The sequence below is a fragment of the Sciurus vulgaris genome (assembly GCF_902686455.1).
Source record: "Sciurus vulgaris genome assembly, chromosome: 12".
Lineage (NCBI taxonomy): Eukaryota > Metazoa > Chordata > Mammalia > Rodentia > Sciuridae > Sciurus > Sciurus vulgaris.
The window spans coordinates 18,772,475-18,787,118 of record NC_136473.1 but is presented as its reverse complement, the minus strand read 5'-3'; the positions used below and the strand labels follow the sequence as shown (position 1 = coordinate 18,787,118).

General features: G+C 34.8%; 1 protein-coding gene across 1 annotated transcript in view; it reads right to left on the bottom strand.

Moving 5' to 3' along the window:
* The window catches only part of SEC61A2 (SEC61 translocon subunit alpha 2), a 28,210-nt gene that overhangs the window by 8,910 nt on the left and 4,656 nt on the right, over window positions 1–14,644 (bottom strand). Inside the window, 4 exon segments of the mRNA XM_079106250.1 lie at window positions 3,835–3,944; window positions 4,077–4,208; window positions 8,910–8,924; window positions 8,927–8,987. Coding sequence (XP_078962376.1) covers window positions 3,835–3,944; window positions 4,077–4,208; window positions 8,910–8,924; window positions 8,927–8,987 — 318 coding nt within the window.

The window sequence follows — 14,644 nt, the reverse complement described above, 5'->3', positions numbered from 1 at the left end:
CATGCTAGACAAATGCTCTATCACTGCCACTTTAAAGAGAACCTCTTACGGAAGTGAGGAAGTCACTTCAATTCCCCCCAGCTCTGAAGCTATCCATCTCACTATCTACTCATTGTATCTAATATCACCTGTCAGAAGAGAGATCAAACTCACTACAGTATACCACCTAAGCATGCTTACCTTATACAATGTTGTTGTTTTTTCCTTAACTGCTATTTCAGTAGTTTCTACAAAGCCTAACTTGTCTACCTGAGGTCTTTATTTTAACTTTCAATGAAACTGGAAAAGGGTACTATTCTCAAAACTTCTATGAGGGATCACCTTTTACTGTTTGAAAACCAAGTTTGACATTTTGACAAAATAGAAAAGAAGTGAGGAGTTACTACTAGATTTGCTTTGACAGCAATTATGTAATGAGTGAGTACTTCCAGGCACAGACACAGAAACCCATCTCCACACAGGGAATACCAGCTGTCCACGAACTATCAAGCAATCAGACTGTGTTATCATGCACTCTGATAAATGAACTGTCCAAAGTCACAGAGCAGCTCTGGAACAACTGTAATTCTCCAGACCCCCTGTGTGGAACAACGTCAGTCAGACTACAGAGTGGTTCACATATATCTTATGAAAATTAGACTCATGTATTATAATGGGAGAATGAAATTATGAAGAAATCTAGCTGAGAAATGGTTTCTACAATTAAGGGAATAAGATTAAAGAAGCTAAAAATCATGCATGCCTTTAAAAAAGTGAACAGAAATCAAGAAGGAACAGCAGTACTCCATGACTAGCACTGTGAGAATAGAAAGACTAGCTGCATTTACATTTAGAAGGTACATCTATGTACACCATGACATCTGGAGTGTAAAAAGTACTACTTTATATTTCCAAACTACACACACACACACACACACACACACACAGAGCGCCCGCCGTACGCACTCACACATACCACTGTATGACAAAACACATTTACTTACCTTAACTATGTGCCATGCACATTGATATTTTCTACTTGTGTTTTAAAGATCTTAATCAAGTCCCACTACTTAGATTTCAAAAACCATTAGTAGAAAAACACTGGCCATGTGAATAAGACAAGACAAATTAAGATAAGAAATACCTTCCATAAAAGCATGCAAGCAGTTTTCAAAACCTATGTTTCTAGGTGAAAACACTGATGTCCAATCATAGCTCTTCAGTGTATCCACATATTTTCAATGTTAGCAATGCCTTGAAAAGACACAAATGTGTCACTGCCCACTTATAATCAAACATGACATATTTTTTTGTACATTAACACTAGAGAGTTAACCGTAATACAAATATTTGTACACCAGAATTTACTTAAAAGAAATTAGTACATATACACTTTACTTGTTTCATTTTTGGAATATAATAATTTTTATATTTCCAAATACTGAAACATCAAAATAGTTTAACTCCATTTTATATCAATTTAAATCCATAACTGGCTCCATAAAATGTAGGTCAATCCTTATCTAACTAACCCAGAACTGTTCACTTAAGGTTCCTTAGGCATCCAAATATATCCATAAGAAGGTACTAGAGAAATTTTACTGATGCATAATATTCTGAGAGCTAGATACCAGTTCTCAATGTTTTTGTTGTTGCTGTTTTTCAATCAGGATTATTTTGGCCTGGGGTATGGTTCAATGGTAGAATATGTGCTTAGCATTCTTGAGGCCCTAGATCCTGGGTATAGTCTGCCCCAAACCCCCCGACCCCCCAAAAATCAGGATTATCTTAAACTATGAATTACATAAAGCAAATGCTACAATGAAACAGAAGTAAATGGGACTGGGCATGGTGGCACATGTCTGTAATCCCAGCAACTTGGAGGCTGAGGCAGGAGGATTGCAGTTTGGGGCTAGTCTTAGCAATTTAGAGAGGCTCTAAGCAACTCAGCAAAACCCTGTCTCAACATAAAAAATATATAAAGGGCTGGGGATATATATAGCTCGGTTGTAAAGACCCCTAGGTCAATCTCCAGAACGAAAAAAAATAAATAATAAATAAATAATAAAGCAACAAATGGCTTATTAGTATCCTCGACAATGCCATCAATATATGAAAAGATTCAAGGTGCTGTAAGATATTAAATTCAGTCACCAGAGTGTCTTCTCTCCCCATTCATTAGCTTTTTGTCTTATAATTCCCAATTGCTATAAATATGTCAAGCAAAAGTGATTTGTAAATGGAGAAATAAATATTATTCTCTAAGGAAATTTATCTTATACCACGTCAGAACACATTGGGGCTCAGAAAGCTACCAAACACCCAATAATCCATTAAAAATTACTATCCTAGTCAAAAGATCAAATAGTTCTATCTCATTAGAAAAGTCATCCCTATTATTAATGATGCCAATAAACAGTTAAACACTTTAACTCTCCTTGTTCTGAATCATGCTCACTAAACAATCTTACTTATTTTGATTTGCTTCCTATGTAAGATTTCTCATTAAAAAAAGACTGCTCGGGGCTGGGGCTGAGGCTCACTGGCAGAGCACTTGCCTGGCATGTGTGAGGCACTGGGTTTGATTCTCAGCACCCCACATAACTAAATAGAATAAAGGTCCATTGACAACCAAAAAAATATTTTAGAAAAAGAACATTGTGTTAAAAAAAATGCTCAACTATGCAGTCTGGAGGCAGTCATATTTCTCCATATACATAACTCGCACACACATGCGTGCACACACACACACACACACACACACACAGATACAAACTGGTATTTGGGACTATTTTTAAATGTATTTCTCAGCTTGATCTTTTGAATTGTAAGGAAAAAATTTTCCTATATTCTAATTTCACAGAGTGTACATGATGATACATTTGCAAGAACACCAGGATACCAGATACTATTAATTAACTTAAGCAAACTTATTTTCAAAACACAATACTACTCTGAAACTTAAGCACAATCTATTTTTAGGTAATTTCTCCAAGTAATTCTTAAGAATTGTTCAACAGAGAATATTTTCTGAACTTTACGTCCCAACTTTAGGGTACTTGGTACATTGATAATTATGTTGACCTTTAAAAATTCCATTTAAAATTGTCCTTTTAAAAAACCTCACATATGTATGTGTGTATTTATAGTATTTCACTAACATTCTAACATTAAGAAACTGCAAAAAAGAATAAGAAATTGTTATTTTAAACACCATTATCTTGTGCACCACGGACAAAGAAAATATTGCCAATTAAGCTATGGCACAATATCTTATTACAAAGAATTTTGATATTCCCCTTATAAAAAAGGTATTTTAAACTTTTATCTTTTATCATCTATCTTGTTTTTTCTGTGCCTTTCTGCATACAAATCATTTTAATAATAAATCACAAAAGACACTTCGGACAGCAATTAAACCTGAACACTTATTATATCCACAGTGCAAATAACCAACTGATGTGACAATCTGAGCAGCTATATTCAGACACTCATGCACTGCAATGACACAATTTCTGTGACTGCCACAGAGCTGACAGCAATTACAAGCCACTGTTAACTATAGGAAATCATCCTGATTTTAGAGACATCAAATGTGAAAAACACGTATCTTAGAATTAATGCAATTCAGGTGATCCATAATTCTTACATTATATTGCATAACTATAAAGTTATTAGAATTTTAATCTTTACATTATGCAATTTACACATATCACTTTAGAAATCAAAACATTAAAATTAAAATAATTTAAAAGGACATGAATGTTAACAATTACCTAAAGAACTGTTAGAAAAGAAAAAAAGGAATTAAACTGCTTTATTTTCTGCATATGAAAAGACAGGCTTTCTTACCTGAATAATGATAAGGAGACAGATCCCAGCACCCATTTCTGCAGGATCTCCATACATTCCCGTCATGACATACACAATGGCTTGCCCAATGGTAATGATCATACCAAATACTGACAAAAATTGGGGGGGAAAGGAGTACAGGCTTACAACCAAAGACAAAAAAAAAAAAGAATATAGAAAAATATCTTTGCCACAATCATTCTCAAATTTGGAAAAGGCTCTTTAATTGTATTAATGCTCACGTTTCTGGGCTCCATTGAATAGAGCTCTATCTTTAGGTGTATCTCCCACTTCAATGATTTTGGCTCCAGCTAACAACTGCATAATCAAACCAGATGTTACAATTGGGGAGATACCCAACTCCATTAAAGTTCCTGTAAGGGAAAAAAGTAAACAATTTTTACTGTGTACGATACAGATTAATTTAGAAACCTCAAAGTCCTAAATGACATTTAGAGAGACACATATTTAAATGTTAGCAAGCAAATATTCATGCATTAAACATTAATTGCTAAAAAAGCTCTCAATTATTAACACAACCCTGCAACATTGCATCAAATTTAAAAAGTACTATAAGTACTATTAAAATGTTTATTTCTGTAAATTCTAAATTCAAAATGTTAAAGAAATCCTTTTTAAAAGAAACTTTCCAAGGTCTGGTGCTACAGTTAAGTGGTAAGAGTGTGGTCATCTCCAGCAATTAAAAAGAAAAGGTAAAGAAAAAAGAAATTCAAATTTAAAAAGAAAAATAAAAGAAACCTATGATTTCTGTCCAAATCATTATTTTTAAAGCTTAAAGCTTTCATGATAATGCAAAACAAAAACTGCATAACAAGCCCCAAAATTACATACCAAGTTAATAACAGATGGTACTAAAGAATATTTTATAACTCTTCTAAGGTAAAATTAAAAATTACATAGGAAGTAACCTAAAATCATGCAGAATATTTAGTGACATAAATAATGATGACATAATAGTAGTTAGGAAAAAAATTAGAAAATATTAAGTATGGTTTGAGTCCATTTAAGTGGTAAATTAAGATTATTTTAATCTGGTCATTTAGATGTTTATTGTTGCTCTCCATCCCAATGGAATTATGAATAATTTTCCCTCTTATATTTCCTAAGCTTTCCTTTACAAAAATATGTATTGCATTTATAGTGAAAAATAATAAAATAAATATGCTAACTGTGCAGGGAGATGTGCAGACTATGTAATTCACATGGTAATGACTTAGGTTTTCATGGGCCACTCCGTCACATCATTCCCTTAAATCCTGGCTTTTATAAATGCTGAAAGTGGCCCCTAATATAAAAAAAATTCTATTAAAAAAAGAATTTTTTAACAAAATCAATTTTGGGGGGATTCTTGATGTCGTCTCAGCTACTTCAACAAAGATAAAGACTTTTTATTGTTAAAGACTTAGAGAAATAGAGAGAGCTTTTTAAGTCAAATCACCAAAAGTTATATATAACTGAGAAACAGATCTATCCTAGAAAGAGACCAAATCATCTTTTATGAAAATCTCATCCAGGAAACATGGCACTTCAAACAGTAGAGAAAAGAAAGATAAAAAGATCTTGGCAAATGGTTGGTCATTTATAGACAATTAAACCTAGATTCCTTACCTCATGACCTATATCAAAATAAATGTTGGATATATGGAAAACTTAAATACAAAAGATAAACAATGGAAGTACCAGAAGGAAATACAAGTGAGTATGCTCAAAATACAGAAAAGAAAAGGCCTTCTTAAGCATGACGAAAATCCTAGAAATCACAAAGAAAAAAATGGAAAGGGCTGGGAATGCAGTTCGGTATTAGAGCACTTGCCTAACCTGTGTGAGGCACTGGGTTCCATTCCCAGCATCACCAAAAAAAAAAGAAAAGACAAAAGAAAATGTGGAAGCTATGATTAGATAAAATATGAAATTTCCATGTGGTAAAAGACAGTCACACAGTTAAAAAGAAAAATATTCACACAAATATGACAAAGTTCATACATCTAACAGCAAAGAGCTCTAACAAATCAATTAAAAAGGAAACAAACCAATTTTAAAAAGAAAATAGCCACTGGGCACAATGGTGCACACCTGTAATCCAATGACTCGGGACTGAGGCTGGAGGATAACAAGTTCAAGGCCAGCCTCAACAACTTATCAAGGCCCTAAGCAACTTAGTGAGACCCTGTCTCAAAATAAAAATAAAAATGGTCGGGAATGGAGCTCAATGGTAAAGTAACCCTAGGTTCGATTCCCAGTTAAAAAATAAATAAAATTTAAAAAGGAAAAGGAAATAGCAGATACATGGAATGGCTGCTCCCAATGATGCTTTTTTAGGAAAACACTGACAATACAGGAGTAGAACCCCAGCACCCAAATCTGTACTGTCCCTGGACTAACCCTGAAACACTAACAAGCCGTTCAAACCTCCCATAAATTCTGAGAATCTGATATTGAAGTAGGAAACAATCAGGAAGCAATCTGAAATTGAATCACAAGGAAAGGCTTCAAGTCCTTTCAAGTCCCTGCTGCTGAGGTCTAAGAGTTGCCCTGGCTTAGCAGTTTACCTTTTTGGATTCCAATAAAGAATCATAACCTTTCAAAAAACTCCACTGTTGTGTGTTTAAACTAGTCAGTACTTGCTATTATTTATAACAAAAAAAAAATTTAAATATGACTGAAAATTTCAGTCACTGAGAAATACAATATTCAAAAATACCGTTCAAGCTCACCAATATATAAATTAAACAATAGATGACGCTTTTCACCAGTCTAACTCACAGACTAAGACTAATAACATCCACTATGGAAGAGGATTGGTAATTGTCATATATTGGTAAGAGTGTAAAATAATACAACCTTGTCTGTGTCGGGGGTGTGGTGTACTGGGGAATGAAGCCAGGGCTTACACATGCTAGGAAGATGCTCTACAGTCCCAACCTTCTGGAAAATAATTTATCTACTGATAATTTAAACATAAATATTTTATGATTAAACAGTTTAACTTTCTAGAAATTAATTCTATTAAAAAATTACAGATACACTGGGTCTTATAGGCTCAGAAGCTTGGGAGGCTGAGGCAGGAGGATCACAAGTTCAAAGAGAGCCTCAGCAATTTAGCGAGGCCCTAAGGAACTCAGTGAGATGTGTCTCAAAATAAAAAATAAAAGGGCTGGATGTGGCTCAGTGGTTGAATGCCCTTAGGTTCAATCTCCAGTACCAAAACAAACAAAAAATTACAGGACTAGCAGTGCAGTTCAGTGGTAGAACACTTGCTTAGTATACATGAGATCTTGAGTTAGATTCCCTACCCTGCAAACAAACAAATAAACAAAGTTACAGAAGCATATGATAAAATCTTCATTGTAGCACTGTTTATCATATAAAACTAGGAAGCAATAACTAAATGCGTGATGAGAGGCCCCAAGTTTCCTATAATACATAAAACACTTCTTACTACAGTCTCCAAGCGCTTCATGATCTGACTCTGACACACGTCTGCAACATCCTGTCCTACCATTCTTCCCCAACCCTTTTCTTTAAGCTATGTTGACCCTCGAAGTTCTTTGAACACACTCAGCAAGCATCCACCTTGGAGCCTATGCACTTGCTCTTCCTTCCAAGTATTCACACGGAATTCTCTCTCACTTAGTGCAGGTCTCTGTCCAAACGTTACCTTCCTAAAACATCTGTCCCACCCAGTATGCTTCATGTAGAATTGAGATCCCCAAATAGAAAATATAAACTCTGACAACTGCGACATCATCTTGTTCACTCTCTAGTCTCAGCGTCAAGCAAAAAGCTTGGTACAGCATAAAAACTCAATAAATAATTACTGAACAAATGATTAAGTAAATCATAGCCTATCCTTATAATGGAACAGTACATGGCCATTGAATGAAATCTCTCATCTGAGATATTAAATAAACCAAGTAGCAAAACATTATATATAGTATATCTTATTTTTTAGTGGAAGTATATATAATTTATATATGTGAAGAAATACACAAAGAAGAAGTCTGCATTAACATCTGCAACCTATCAACTTCCCAGGAGCTCTCTTTCACAGTGCAACTTTATCTTCAACTTCATATAAATCTGTATATAACCCATGGATTTAAGCGAGGCACAATGGCACCACCTATCATTCCAGCTACTTAGGAGGCTGAGACAGCAGGATTCCATGACAGAGTGTTTGCCTAGCATGTTCAAGACCATGGGCAAAATCCCCAGTCCTTCGAAATTTAAAGTTGGTGCTTTGAAAAATAATAAACTGGCTGTGTGTGGTGGTACATGGCTATAATCCCAGCTACTCAGGAGGCTAAGGCAGAAGAATCACAAGTTTGAGGCCAGTTTGGGCATCTCAAAATAAAAAACAAAAAGGACTGGGGATATAGCTCAGTGGTAGAGTGCCCTAGGTTCAATCCCCAGTACTGTAATAATAATATAATTAATAATAATAATTAATTAAAGTATTATTACTTTAAAAAACTATTAATTTTACATTCTGAAACACACCTACTGGCTATTTAAACAAGTGCTTAAAAAAAAAACAAAAGGGGGCTGGGGAGATAGCTCAGTCGGTAGAGTGCTTGCTTTGTAAGCACAAGGCCCTGGGTTCGATCCCGCACCCAAAAAGAGAAAAACAGAAAACAGGCACTCATTATTTCTGAAATACAAGAAATCTCATGAACCAGGCCCTACCTATTTCATTAGCCTCACTGACCACATCCACCACACACCATTTCCCAGATTACGTCCTGCTGTTTTATGCTTGTGGGCTTTAGCTCAGACTTCTTTTATGGGTCCAAAGACTAAACTCTAATTCAAATGCATCATCTCCTCTCTGACACTGCAGATCAGAGGTTTCTAGTCTGAAAAACCCAAAGACAGATTTCTCTCTTATTACAACAAATAACTATTTACACGTTGGTTTATTCTCCTAGGCCATGAATTTCTGTTCTCATATCCTCTCCCTCCCTGTAAATATTGAAAAATAATTGTTAATGCACATGTGTATAACTATTTAATGTCACTAGTAATTTAGAGATAAAAAGAAAAGAACTACATACCTCTATTGGATGCAAAATAACTCTCATCCAGTAGAAAGGATCTGCAGAATCTGATGACATGATTCCAAACAGTGGTATCTAAAATTGCACAAAATATTTTATAAAAATACATTATATAAATTAACCTTGCATTTAATTTATAATGCATGCACTTAATATTTACAATACTTTATTTGTGGTGCTGGAGATTGAACCAGGACCTCACATCACTGAGCTACATCTCCAATCCTTTTTTATAGAGACAGTCTCACTAAGTTTCAAGGCTGGCCTAGAACTTGTGACCCTTCTGCTTCAGCCTCCCAAGTAGCTGGGATTATAGGCATGGGCCACCAGGTCTGGCAGCAATGTTTAAAAAAGAAAAAAAAAGATTTCTTAATGTTTCTGTAACAAAACAAGCAAGCATATTATATATATATATATATATATATTATATATATATATATACACACTTTTTTTTTTTTGCTGAGGATTGAACGCAGGAACTTGTGCTTGCAAGGCAAACACTCTACCAACTGAGCTATATCCTCAGCCCCCAAAACAAGCATATCTTAAGGGTAAAGTTCTTAAATAAAACTGTTGAAATTATTACTTGGTACATTTCACTAGTAAACACACCTGTCAATACTGACAATGTGGGCTGGGGAGATAGCTCAGTCGGTAAAGTGCTTGCCTTGCAAGCACAAGGCCCTAGGTTCGATCCCCACACTGAAAAAAAAAAGAAAAAAAAAAAATATTGACAATGTACAACAACAATGGCAAATACTTCACACTACTAAACTACAAACCTAAAAGTAGCTAAGATGGGAGGCTGGGTTGTGACTCAGTGGTAGAGTGCTTGCCTGGCATGTGTGAGGCACTGGGTTCAATTCTCAGAACCACATATAAAGAAATGAATAACATAAAGGTCCATCACAACTAAAAAAAAAATTTAAAAAGAAAGATGGTAAATTTGTTATTTTAAAAAGAAATACTCTCTCATCAGATTATAGGATATAATATCTGCCTAGTCAGATATTACTATTTTAAAAAGAAATACTCTCATCAGATTATAGGATATAATATGTGCCGAGTCATAGAGAATAATTTTTCAAAGTTATATATTAATCAATCAAAGTCTCATTAATAGTTATAAAACTGAAGATTACATATAGTGGAATATAAATTACTAAAAATTATGTCACTAAAAATCATGATTACGAAATTATAATAACATAAAGAACTTATAACAGTACATATAAAATAGTTCTCAGGCCTGGTACAGTGGCACATGCCTGTAATCCCAGCATCTCAGAGGCTGAGGCAGGAGGATGGAGAGTTCAAAGCCAGCCTCAGCAACTTACTAAGACCCTGTCTCTAAATATTTTTTTAAAGGGCTGGGGATGTGGCTCAGTGGTTAAGAGCCCCTGGGTTCAATACCCCTGGAACCAAAAAAAAAAAGGGATCTCAAACTGGGGTACTCTTGTCTTCCAGGAGACATCTGGCAGTGTCTACAGATATCTTTGGTTGTCACAACTTGGTAGGGGTGATAATACCAGCAATGCTGCTGAGCATCCTACATTGCTCAGGAAAGCCCTCCCATGACAGGAATTACCCTGCCTAAAATTCAGAAGTGACACTGTTAAGAAACTCTGTTATAAAAACAAAAGTAGAGGGGCTGGGGATGTAGCTCAGTGGCAGAAGGTTGCTCAGCATGTGCAAGAACTAGTTTCAAATCCCAACACTACAAAAATAAACAAGTGAAAACAAAGATACAAAACTGTGTAACTTAGAAAGTGACCAAAAAAAAAAAGTTGAACATTTAAAAAATGTACAGAAAGTGAAACTAGGAGCAAGTATTTTTTTTAAATCTTACATAGTGATTATCTCTAGGTAGTAGGATTATATTGACTTTTTCTTATTATTTCCAGGAATTATCAAATATTCTATGATACTTATTAATTTTTAATCAGGAAAAAACAAAACACCTGAACTTCAGACTGTTTCCTATCCTATGACTCTTGTTTAGAATATAGCCTTTGGTCATATCCCTTCTCAACCATGAGAAAAATCAGGCAAAGAAAAATAAATTGCTAATTTCAAAATTTTGATTTTTTAAAAAAGTTCCAAAAGATGCTACCAGTAATTTTATTTTTATTTATTTGCTAATATACTTATTGAGACAGGATTTTGCTATGTTACTGGTCTCAAACGCATGCCCTCAAATGATCTTCAACCTCCTGGGTAGCTGGGAATATAGGCATTTACCACTGCATGCAGTTCCAGCAATTTTAAACATTTTAAATCATTTAAAAATTTTAAATTTCTTGATGTTCAAATTTATTATACAGGTAACAAAATCAGTAAAGTGTGAAGTATGGATATTTCACATATACCCTGTAGTTGTAGAAAACGTTTCAGTTAAGGTAAGGAATGAGGAATAAAGATAGTCTACATCAAATACACAATAAGTAGGAAAGAAGTTAGTTAGTCCAATTATGTTCCTTAATAGACCTCCATTACCTCCATATTTAGCTGCTTTGTGGGAAACTGAACTAGAAAAATCAACCAACTTCCCCTAAACAATGGTATTTGATCTTTTCTGTAATCTCCAAGATTATTAAATTTGGTTCTAATTTTATTTCTTCATAAACTCCAAAGCTTGGGAAGAATATGGAGTTATTTTCTATTAATATGTCACAGTTAAAGAGTTCCAAACTTTCCACTATAATACATACATAATCAGTTTCAATTTGTTAAAACTATAAGCAGGAGGCCAGTTAGCCAGAGGTTTTTCCGCACTAGGATCTTTAGGAAGGCAAAATGAAACTGAATTTAAAGACATTCCTTTTGACTAATTTTGAATCAAGGCATCAACCAATAACCAGTCAATGATTCCACAGAGACCTCCCCTTGGGCCATACAGAAATAAGGCAACAGCTAGCCACAGCCAATCAAGTAATTTCTTCCACATTCAACCTGCAAAAGCTCACTGCCCATGCTTCTGGAGCACAGCTCTCTAAACCTCTTCCACTGCTGACTGAAGCCAGATACATGACTCCTTTAATGCTCAATTAAACTGTTATGTTTACTCTGTCTAATAACAAACTTGGTAAAATACAGTATACTACTTTGGAGAAACAAAGTAGTCCATGCCCTAATGGAAACATGAGTTGATCAAATGAAAAAACAAAATCAGCACTAGGGATTTTCAAAGGTCCTAGGAACTGAAAACCAAAATATGTCTGGCTTAAGATGGAACTTTCCTCCTCTGGCATATAACAAAGCACATTTTAAAAAACAGATAAAATCATAAATGCTAATAAGAATGAAAGAGTGCTAAGAGAAACAAAAAAGAAAAAAAAGAACCTTTACAGCAGTAAAACAAGAAAAAGGATCATAAATCTGAAGGACTAGTGGCAGTGGGAGAAAACACCAGACATCTGGGCACTCAGTACAAAGGCGCTCCTAACTATCACAATGGGAAGTCAGCAGAATCCTCAGAAGTCCCACCATTCCAACTATAAAGATATCCTTATCTTTTCCCCTCCTTTGATTAAGAAGGAGAAATGGATGAAAGAAAATGAGTAATGAGGCTGATCCTGTAGTATGGAATTAAAGATTAGAGGACTGCCCTAAGCCGGAACTGGGGAATGACCTGGAGCCTGGAATGGAATACACTTCTAATCAGTCAGGTGATGAGAATCCTCTCAGGATAGTTAGCAAAAATTTAAGAAGAAAGCAGAGTTCAGGTAGAATTTAATACACTATCTCAGTTTATCTCACTTCCCACCACTTCCTCAAGTTAGAAAAAACTAGCTTGAAGCTGTTTGAGAGTCACTGGAAAGAAAAAGAAATCACCCACATGGACAAAAAGAAACACCTTAGCAACTATGTAAACATACAAAAAAATAAAGTAATAAAAAGCACAAATTAATTACATCAAATAATCCTGAGAAATGTCTTTTCTTTTAAGTATTGGGGATTGAACACAGGGTGCTCTACCACTGAGGATGCATTTCCAGTTATCTTTATTTCGAGACAGGGTCTCACTAAATTTCCCACACTGGCCTTGAATTCATAAGTCCCCTGTCTCAGTCTCCTGTATAACCATGATTACAGGCATACACCATAGTGCCCACATCATTCTTTTCTAGTGAGACATGTCACTTCTTCCTTTGTATTCTTCTTGGGTTCTCAGACTATGGCTGCAAAGCCTAAAATATTTGCTTATGGGCTTTTACAGATAGTTTGCTGACTTCTGGATAAGAAGATTCCGTACCAAGATGATAATTCTCTTAAATTGACCTATAAACTCAAATCAATGCAAATCATAATGCCAGCAGGCTTTCTTGTAGAAAGTAAAAAGCTAATTTAAAAAATGTATATGAAAATATGCAGAACCCAGAAGAGCCAAAACAATTTTGAAAAAGAACGAAGTTGGAGAACTTCTACAAACTGATAATAAGATTGCCTGTAAAACTGTGGTAATTAAAACTGTGGCTTATTATTAATGACAGACCTATCGATGAATGAAAGAGAGTTAAGAAAAAGAACAATGCTTATGTGATGATTTTATTTTCAATAAAAATGCCAACATAATTCAATGGAGTTATTTTTCAATAATTTTTTCCAGAAATGGATGTCCATGTAGAAAGAAATGAACCTCAACTCTTACCTCATGCCAAACCCAACCATCAATGTGCAACAGACCATAAACCAACACAAGCTAAAATTAAAATATTTAGAAAAATACAGGAAAAATTATCCATGACCATAAATAGGTAAAAAGTTATTAGTTATGAAATTAAAACCATGAATAATGAAAGAAAAAGAGGACTGTGGCATAGTTCACTGGTAAAGTGCATGCCTAGCCTTGCACCATAAAACAAAACAAATAATATAAAGAAAAAAAGGTAAAGTGAACTTCGCCAACACTAAAACTTTCAATTCTTCAAAAGACAATGCTAAGATATGAAAATAGGGGCTGGGGATATAGCTCAGTTGGTAGAGTGCTTGCCTAGCATGCACAAGGCCCTGGGTTCAATCCTCAGCAACAAAAAAAAAAAAGAAAGAAAAGAATATGAAAATATAATCAGGCACTGTAGTGCACACCTGTTATTCCAGTCACTTGGCAGGCTGAGGCAAGATTGCAAGTTCAAGACTAGCCTCAGCAATTTAGTGAGACCCTGTCTTACTATTTTATACATTAAAAAAAAAAAATAAAAAACTGGGTGTGGCTCGGTGGTAAAGCACACTGGGTTCAATCCCCACTACTATAAAAAATAAATAAATACTGGGGTGGTGGTTCACTGGTAGAGCTCTTGCCCAGTATGTGAAGGTCTTGGCTTGGACCCCCATACAGCAGGAAAAAAAAAAAAAACAGAGGTAGTATCACTGGATTTACCCCTACTTTCTTTTCCTTTTTTAGGTTGTGCTAGGGATTGAACCCAGGGCTTCATGCTAGGCAAGCACTCTACCACTGAACTAGCAACATCTCCTACCTGGAGTTTATTATTAAACAGTATACAACCAAGGTTCTAAAAATTTGTTTTTATGGAATATTTAAATTAATATGCTATTCACAACATGAAAAAAGTAAACTAGAAAAATATTTGCAATATATGTTACTTTATATAAATATCTAATCAATAAGGAATAAAAGTGTCTTAAGAAAAAAGTGGGCAAAAACCATAATCTGAAAACTAACAGGGAAAAAAAAAAACATTCAACTCATGAGTAAACCAAAAGAAATACAC